This window comes from Cavia porcellus, unplaced genomic scaffold (genome assembly GCF_034190915.1).
Source record: "Cavia porcellus strain 051 isolate PalLab524CR breed Dunkin Hartley unplaced genomic scaffold, mCavPor4.1 scaffold_18, whole genome shotgun sequence".
Classification (NCBI taxonomy): Eukaryota; Metazoa; Chordata; class Mammalia; order Rodentia; family Caviidae; genus Cavia; species Cavia porcellus.
The window spans coordinates 15,970,719-15,980,202 of record NW_026947501.1 but is presented as its reverse complement, the minus strand read 5'-3'; the positions used below and the strand labels follow the sequence as shown (position 1 = coordinate 15,980,202).

The 9,484-nt window shown below is 35.1% G+C and overlaps 1 protein-coding gene across 5 annotated transcripts in view; it reads right to left on the bottom strand.

Moving 5' to 3' along the window:
- The window catches only part of Rel (REL proto-oncogene, NF-kB subunit), a 36,780-nt gene that overhangs the window by 10,691 nt on the left and 16,605 nt on the right, over window positions 1-9,484 (bottom strand). For 3 of the 5 annotated variants that reach the window (XM_013150068.3, XM_063229460.1, XM_063229463.1), the window contains 6 exons: window positions 8,710-8,801; window positions 2,806-2,946; window positions 1,467-1,571; window positions 1,152-1,364; window positions 501-569; window positions 313-384 (listed from right to left, as the gene is read on the bottom strand). In XM_013150068.3, coding sequence (XP_013005522.1) covers window positions 313-384; window positions 501-569; window positions 1,152-1,364; window positions 1,467-1,571; window positions 2,806-2,946; window positions 8,710-8,801 — 692 coding nt within the window. The remainder of the gene's footprint in view (window positions 1-312; window positions 385-500; window positions 570-1,151; window positions 1,365-1,466; window positions 1,572-2,805; window positions 2,947-8,709; window positions 8,802-9,484) is intronic. The other 2 variants (XM_063229461.1, XM_063229459.1) reach the window with 1 other exon arrangement.

Sequence of the window (9,484 nt, the reverse complement as noted above, 5' to 3'; positions counted from 1 at the left end):
AGTCAAGCTCAATTTACTTATTAAAAGCATGAAAAAATTTGTAGGAGTGGAAAATATTAAGGAAGCAGTTCTTTATTCTTAAATATAGAATTCTAGGGCCGGGTGTAGTAATGTAATCCCAGCCCTTGGGAGGCTGAAGCAGGAGGATTGTTGCAAGTTTGAGACCAGCCTGGGCTACAAAGTGAGCTCAAGGCCAGCCTGAACTGCATAGCAAGACTGTCTCAAAAAGACCGCCCCCACAAAAAATCCAATGCATTGTGCAAAGCAATAGACTTTCAGAATACAAGGAATAGTCCACAGGGGATAACATACCTTTTTTGATGAGTCTTCCTTCTCCATTTGATCCTGGGGGGCCAGGTCTTGGTCTCTCTGGAAAATTAACTGCTACAATAAAGATTTTTTCCATTAATAAATATAATTTGAATAATCTATCACCTAAAATCTGAGAAACCAAATAAAACAAAATCTACTTAATATGAATCAATCCAAAATATTCTTACCACAATCTTGCCAAAGTTTCTGGAAAAGTAGAGTTGTTTTTTGTTTCTTAGATTTATTGCCATAAGTATCTGATTAAAAAAGAAACCAAGAAAGTAGGTGAATCATCATGGGGTTATGTTTCCTTTCCATTAATAAGTAGGTACTTTATTTGTATATAGAAAATGCTTTAAAAATACACATAATGAAAAAAAATACACATAATGAATTTAGTAAGTATACTAGTATAGGACATGCCCCAGATTTGTTGCAAAGTGTACTTTTCTCTCAATAAAAACAGTTCAAAATAGGTATCTTGTTTCTTATTACACTTGTAAGTCAATACTAATGAAATAAGAATGAAAGCAAGATAAGAAGGACTAAAACAGTTTTCCGTCTATAAAAAGGGCATAATAAGGTCAAAGACTACCAAAAAGAAAACAAATTTTGATGATCATTTTAGATTCTCTGAAATTATTTCAGCGGAATCAAATGTTCCTAACAGATGCAAAGAGCATAAAGAAAAAAACCAAAAAAACAAAACCCCCTGAAACTTACAGAAAAAGAAACATACATTTAGAATATACATAACTACTTAAATGTATCTAGGGAGTATTAATAGGATCAACTTTAAGAAATGTATCAATTGGTACTAACACAGTGTTGTGCCATACCTTTTTCATCTGGCAGATACCTAAAATCCATAGATTCACTAACTTCCTGGTCGGAAGGTCTCCGCAGCTGCATTTTTACTGTTACTGGCTCTGTGATAGCTTTGCAATATGGAGGAGTCTTGAAAACGATAGCTACTTGACGGTGCACATCAGCTTGGGAAAAGATACCTTTTGCTTCCCAATCATTCAACACAAAACGAACTTCTATGTCATCTAGTAAGTAAGCCAAAGAAATAATAACAGTGAGAAAACAAAGTAAGACACATCTATTAATCTAAAATACATGCTGGATTCAATGAAAAAAAGAGTAAGTACCTTTCTGGACTTTGTCGCAAAGTAAAAATATCTCATCTCCTCCCCTGACACTTCCACAGTTCTTGTTTACACGACAAATCCTTAATTCTGCAGTATTTGGAGCACCTAAATATAAAGGATCTTTTAAAAATGGGTTGCTATCTTAGTAATACAGTTTAATCTGTTGTGAGAGGAAGAATTTGGGGAAATCACTTACATAATAGGTAAAAAGTTTTAATGTACAGATAAGAGATATTATACCACTTATGTTCCTTTCTTTTCTAATTATTTTACCTAACTTGGCTTATAGCCTTATAATTTTATTTCTAGGCAATGATATTTTCTCTAAATAAATCTTCCTGGTCTGATTCTGATTCTTCCAACCCATCCAACAAGCTCTCACCAGATTAACCTTCTTAAATTATTGGCCACATCTGTAGGATAATGTAATTTTCTGTGTTTGCTTTTATCTGGTCAGTATGATTATAGTACTACAGCTCTCATTGGCATTCAAGGCTCTCCATGATGAGGATACTCTAGTCTACCTTAAAGCCCCATGTCTCACTAACTTTTTACATGCAACACAGGTACAATCATCATAAACACACATACATAAGTGTGTGTTTACACATTAAAAAATATTTGAGGGGGCTGGGGATTTAGCTCAGCGGCATAAGTGCCTGCCTTGCAAGCAGGCAGTCGTGAGTTTGAACCCTGGTACCGATAAAAATGAAAAAGACAAAAAAAAAAAAAAAAATTTGAGGACAGTTTCATAATCAAATGATAAATTTCCATATTCTTTGTGCTAGCATTTCTACTTCTGGAAATCTGTGTGAGAGAAATATTTGCACAATATATGCACATATAATACTATTTATTGTAGTACAGTTTGTTAGAAAGACAGGAAGAGATATTAAAAGAAACCAATCAAATCTTGCATGATTAAATCTTTATGATTTAATAGAACTGTGATATAGCCACATAATGAAACATGCTCTCATATTACTGAAAAGAAAAATGTAACTAAAAGGAAAAGAAGTTCAAGATACATTGATAAGAGAAAAAAGTTTTTAAAAAGATTAGTGTTAATTTTTTAATGCTGCCAAAAATTATTTTGTGTAAATAATGATGATGAGGATCTATTTGCATATATGAAGAAGAAATTGCCAAAATATACATCAAACAACTGTGATTATTTTTGCAGGGTGAGATTACAGGAGATTTATTTTGTTACATACATTTCTATAATGTCTGAGATTTTCTAAGAATGAACATGCATTTTTCTAATTATGAAAATACTTTAAAAATTAATATTTTTAAAAAAACAAGCTAAGATAGTCTAAAATAAAAAAATACTTACGGTTGTCATAAATTGGGTTAGAAACAACAGGAGGTAGTGCAGTTGTCAAATTACCATGTTCATCAGGAAGAAAAACTTGAAAACATAGTCTCACCACATTGAGGTCACAATCTTCAATATCAAGCAGCTGCTGTTCAGGAACTATAAGTAATATTACCATATTTTAAAGAATAAATATACATATTAAATTATATTAAAATTTTATTTTGTTAAATATTAAAATTTAAAATGCTAAATCTGGAAAACTAATTAATCAAATTCCTTACTCTTAATAGGTAGTGATAAAAATGTATTTTATTATTTAATGATATACACAGTCCCAGTAGCTGAAACAATTAAATTTATGCAAATATAACCATTCTGAACCTTAACATTTGAGTGAGTATACCAGAACATCTTTGTATGATTAAAAGCACTGACACTGGCTCAACTACTAAGCTGCCTAGCCTGTGTTCAAACTTGGGATCCTCCTGGTTCAGTGTTCCCAAGTGCTGGGATTTCAGGCATGTGCTACCATGCTTGGCTGGAAATGTTCTTTATCTTGAGGTCTGTCATGGTTTATGTCTGTGGCCCCCAGGCCTCAGGAGTTTGCATTGTGCATTTGTGATTGGTTCATTGTCTAGTGCTAGGATTGATGGTGTCAGTGCTCTACCCACAAAGGGGTGGAGCCAGTTTGTGATATAATGGCAGGAAGAAGGTGTGTCTTGCTCTCTGCTGGTTCCCTTTTGCTGTTTGCAGCCGCCATGAACTGCGGCCCAGCCATGCCCGCCTGCCTTGGAGCCAACTGAGTGTGGACTGAAACCTCCAAAAACTGTAAGAGATAAACCTTTCCTTTCCCAACTTGGGCTTCAGGTATTTTGTCTCAGCAGCGAGTAAAAAGTAACTAAGACAAGGTCATATGGGAAACTGTATTTAGTTGGATTCAGTACCTCAATGAAAGTAATTTAAAGTACTTTAAAATGTTATATAAAAGATAAGTTAATAAACCAGTAAGTTTAAAATAGATAATGGTTCCATCAAAGTGAAGAAATTCTACTTAGGTCTCAAAAGTTCATTTTTATGAGATTTTGCTTTGAATTTTCTCAATACTTTATATGAAAATGAAAGCTTTTTTTGAAAGATGATTTAGGTATCTTATAAATTGCTAAAGAAAACTGAAAGTAAAAGCTAGCAAAATGAGGTTGTATTTGTGATAATGCTGTATGACATACATAACTGGGATCAACTCTCCCTTAACTCAATGAACAAAATGAAAATTCCTCTAAAGACATCGATCAGAGAGCTAACAAGGTTATGAAAAATCATGAGGTCAAAATAGGGGAGAAGGGTAGGGCTCAGTGATAGAGTGATTGCCTAGCTCATGTAAGACCTTGGGTTCAAATCCCAGCACTGCAAAAGAAAGGAGTACCCTCCTATTTCTGTTTTGAATTATAATTTCATACTTAATAAAAAGCTTGCTGGTATTTGGTTTGGATTGCACTATATCTGCATAATGACATCTTTACCAAACATGTCTCTCCACATATGAGAGAGTTCTCTATCACCTAATAATAAAACAAGCATGAAATTCATCTCAGAAGACAGTCACTGAGGAATTAAATTATCCAGCAGATGTCATGAAACTTTTCATGATCAATGCTCAGAAAAAGAGAATATTACCTTCAGTTTAAGAGAACTGAAAAGGAGAATCTGGGATAAGAAAAAACAATTTGAATATTTTCAGTAGACAAGTACAAATGAGGCATGTTCATTCATACATATGTCTGGTTTTTGTTTGAACAAATTGTAATTAAACCATAATCAGGAGCCAGACACTGAGATAAGTGGCAAAGATAACACACAGAAGACAGTTTCCAATGTCCACACTTTCACGATTTACAGCAAACCATAAATATTTACAGCAAACCATACTGGAAATATATATAAGCACTTTGGAAAAACAGAAGGAATACGCAGCTCTGTTTGGGAAGGGAAGGGCAGGGAAGGCTTTAAATGGGGTATTACCTTAAACTTGAAGTCTGATCAAGAAGAATTCAAGAAGATCAGAAAAGAAGTGCATGTAGAAAACCACAGTGGCAAGAAAGAACACAGCTTCCTAACAATGCAAATAGTTCAGAATGACAAAAAGTAAAGTACACAAGCATGGTGGAAGAGGATGAAAACTGGAATAGAACCAGAGTATGAAGACTTGCATGTTAATGCTGGAAAAGCTGAACTCACTTTCTCACAATGTGGTTCAAGGTTCACTTGTATCAGGATCATTTAGGGCAGATGTTTCAAACCACAGTTCAGTAGTACCCAAAGTCATGACATTAATTTAGTGGATTAAATAGTAAGCATTTTCTAGAAAGAAACAAAGCAGGAAGAAAAAAAAGAAGACAAGAAAAAAAGGAGAGATGAAGGGAAGGAAGGAAGAGAAGAAAAATATAAAATGCAATGAAGAGTAAGGATAAGGTAAGGGCACCGCAGTAAAGATGTGAGGGGGCATGCATAGGTACCGAGGGAAGAAATGAAATCTATCTTTTACTGTGGTTCACAAAGAAATTTAGAAACACTTGTCTGAATGCACTTTGTAAAATGCAGACCCCTAGGCTCCACGCCAGACCTGGCCTAGAATCTGCATTTTAAGTTAAGTACCATAGGATTTTTATGCATGTAAGAACTGAGCACTGCCCGGCATGGTGGCTCACACCTGTAATCCCAGCACTCAGGAGGTTGAGGTAGGAGGATTGTTGTGAGTTCGAGACCAGCCTGGGCTACAAAGTGAGCTCAAGGTCAGCTTGAACTTTGTAGTGAGACCCCATCTCAAAAAAAAAAAAAAAAAAAGAATTGAGAACTGTTGCTGAAGTACATTTAAAGATAAGTAGAGTACAGAAATGGTCATACTGATTTCAAAAGGACTTTTTTGGATGCTTGCAAGGGGGTCAAGGATAAAGGCAGTGACATAAGTTTAGAGGCTGTCACTAATAGTCTAGGTTAAAAGTGATATAAGACTACACTCCTAAAATGTCAGTTAAAAAACTAGACAGGACTGGGCTGGGATGGTTGGGTAGATGAACAAGGGTTTTCTGCAATGGTTAAGGGGTCATAAAGAGAGGTAGTGGAAGACAAGCTAGGAAAGATGTTAACACTGTATGTAGATGACTTTGAATGTGGGTATCTTTCAGTTTTTAATCTATGTAAAAAGCCACTGCCAAGTTTCTGAATACAATATTTCGATGAAGAACTATTCTAAGAGTATTCTAATGGGCAAAAATGAGTGTAACTCAAATTATAAGATGGTTAAATTCCTAAACTAAAAAGATAGGGAATGGTTAGAGGGAGAAATGGTTGATAAAACAGTAAATTAGCTCAGTGGCAGAGTGCTTGACTAGCATGTGCAAGGTTAGTTCCCCTCCAGCAAGAAAAAAATAACAACAAAATATCTAAGTGACCACTGAAAACATAAATAATGTGATGGATCAACTGGCAGGATCATTCCATCCACAAATCCGTATTCATCTAGGTAGCAGAGCACAGTTGTTAAGAATATGAGTCTTAGAGTCGGGCTACCATATTCAAATCTTGCCTTTACCAGCCAGGCATGGTGGTGCATGCTTTTAATCCCAGCACTTGGGAGGCTGAGGCAGAAGGCTCACCATGAGTTCAAGGCCGGCTGGGCTACACAGTGAGACCCTACCTCAAAAAAGCAGAAAGCAAAACCAATCTTGCCTTTACCACTCATCGCCTATATGACCTCCAGCAAACTACTTTTCTACACCTTCATTTTTTATTCATAAAATGAACACATCAATAGTATCTATCACCTAGGTTGTTATAAGGATTAAATGATGTAAATATGTAAAACACTAGCTACTAAGAATTACTTTAAGTACTATCTGGATATTCGGTATTAATCTCACCCCTGGTTCTAGACTGCAAAAACAAACAAACAAACAAAAACAAAAAACCTCTCCCATTTTCCTTTTTAATGCCTTTACCACTGACATCAAGAAACCGGGTTTAGAGACAGGGGATTTAATTCAGTGGTGCAGTGCCTGCTTGGCAAGTAGAAGGTCCTGAATTCCACTCCCAGTATCCACTGCCCTCCTCCCAAAAAAGGAAAGAATTCCAGCTAGCACTTACATTTTCTGACTATCCTGGCATAGTATATGACCAAAGCTTTGGTTTTCTCTTCTGTGAGACAGTGTTCAACGATTCAATAAAAAAAAGCACAGGTAAAACACTTCCCATTCACTTCCTCACATACAGGAAAGCCTTATTAACAAACGATAGCTCCTGTTTATAATCTCCTTATTTTATACTGCACCCAGGCTTGCACAGACTCCTTAAAAGTCTGGTCTTGATTCAGATCTTTGAGTGAGAAGACTTTTTTTTTGGGAACCAGAAATCAAACTCAGGACCCTGCACTTGCCAGGCAGGACCTGTGCCACTGAGTTATATCCCCACCCCACTGGCAGACTCCGGATACAGAAATTTCCCACTTCTGAAAATTTATCCTAGAGAAATAATAACACAGGAGCTTCTTAAAATGAAAAAAAAAATTAAGTGTTCATTAGAATAAACAAATTAGTCTACCCAAACAACAGAATAGTATGCTGGAAAAATAAAACAGATTTGTAAGTACTGATGTAAAAAGAGGTTTAAAATATAATTCCGAGTAGAAAAAAATAAGCAGTAGAATAGCAAGCATAAAATGATCTCTTTTACATAAAAATATGTCTGTATATGAATATACATGTTAAAGGAAATTTTAGAAAAATATGCATCAAACTTCATAGTAATCTTTTCTGGCAATTAAGACCAAAAGGAATAAAGAAAACTTTTGCTTAAGGCTAAATAGCATGAGAAATGAAGACCTACATGTAAGATACACACATCCTACAGGCATAAAAACTACTTATTTGTGAGTGTATTCCTTAAATCATCATTTCCCCAAATTACTTTCACATATCTAGGAAAAATACAAGCCCACAATACATAATGGCTTAGATATGACAAAGAAATCTATTCTTTGTGAATTTTACAGTTATGCAACTCCTGATATGTCTATTTAAGTAGCTGCAGAAGATTTTAAAATGAAGACTACCAAGAAGAATACAGAACGCCTGCAACTACCCACTCAAGCAATACAGAGTTCTAAAAAGTACCAGGTGCCATACCCAGATTGTGCCATTCTCATAAATGTTTAATAAATGCTACCCCAAAGAAAATTCACTGAACAGTAAATATCTAGCCATATACATAAATACATTATGAAAATAATTTGTATTGCTTCTACTATTCCTGTACTTTCATATGTGGGATTAGGTTTGCTACTGAATATGCCTTTAAATTAAATGTATTCCAGCATGGTGTGGTGGTGCAAACCTGTGATCCCTTCACTTGGGAGGTTGAAGTATGAGGATTGGCACGAGTTCAGGGCCAGCCTGGACCACATAGAGAGTTCAAGGACAGCCTGAACTACAAAATGAGACCCTGTCTCAAAAAACAAAACCAAAAATTAAACACATTCCAATACCCCATAACCACAATGCCTATTCAATATCCAGAAAGGAATATATACATTGTCTGTTGGAAAGTGGCCTACGGCAGGCTACATTAAGGGAATCAGAACATTCTCAAGTTTTCTTAGAGAAAGAGAAAATAGTGACACTCTCTAGTGATACTGGAGAGCCTTGTCTATATTTAATTTTTCCTAAAATATTAAATATTTTAAATATACTTTATTTATCAGATACAGGTGTAAGTGAGTAAGAAAACTGAACACAAAACTCAAAATCACGTTTAAAATACAAGTTTAGGGTATAAATAGAAGTCTGTCTGTATCTAAGTATCACACAGACTGTATCACACAGTCTGTCTGTATCTAAGTATAGAAACGGTTATATCAAATATACTTACCATTGAAAGGATTGATTCCTGCGTTTATTCTTGAAATAACAGCTTCTTTTACTTCTTTTTTCTTTACACATCGAATACCCAAATTTTGAAAACTAGAAGAAAAAAATAAAACTTTCAAAACTGCATTACAGCTAAATAAAAGGAGTACTACAGAAAGCAAGCTATATCCAACACTGAGAAGTCATCATGCTGCCAGGGATGTAAACGCATCAGCTGTACTTCTAACTGCTATGATGTAAGAGCAAAGAGGTGGCATTATACTTCTTAGACAACTGTTAAAAGAAACAGTATATATAGTACTATACCATTTTTATAATATTTTACAATTATATCTTACCAATATGCCTATGCCAAATATACCAAAGATAAAGCAAACCAAAACGCAAACTGATAATTAAATCATTAAAACTTGTGTACTTGATCGTATGAAGCAAAAAATGTAAAGATGCCTGAAGTCCATAGATGTTTGCAAAGCTTGTAGGAATGCTGCCTAAGTTAGAAAGAAAGAAAAACAATACCTGCACAGTTACCAAAACTTAAAAATCAACTCGTATCTGAATTTCTGGCTTCATGAACATTTTAGAGGTCTGGCAATACTAGATTATTACAGAAACAATTAGTTGAGACTGAGCACCTATAGCAGCACTGACAAGGCTCTCAAGTTTGCTACAGTGTTCACTAAGTCCTCCTACACTTCTTCCTCCACACTCACTTAGGCTGCCTATTTCATCCACAGAGCCGTGATTTTTCAGCCCCAATTTCACAGCTAATAGCA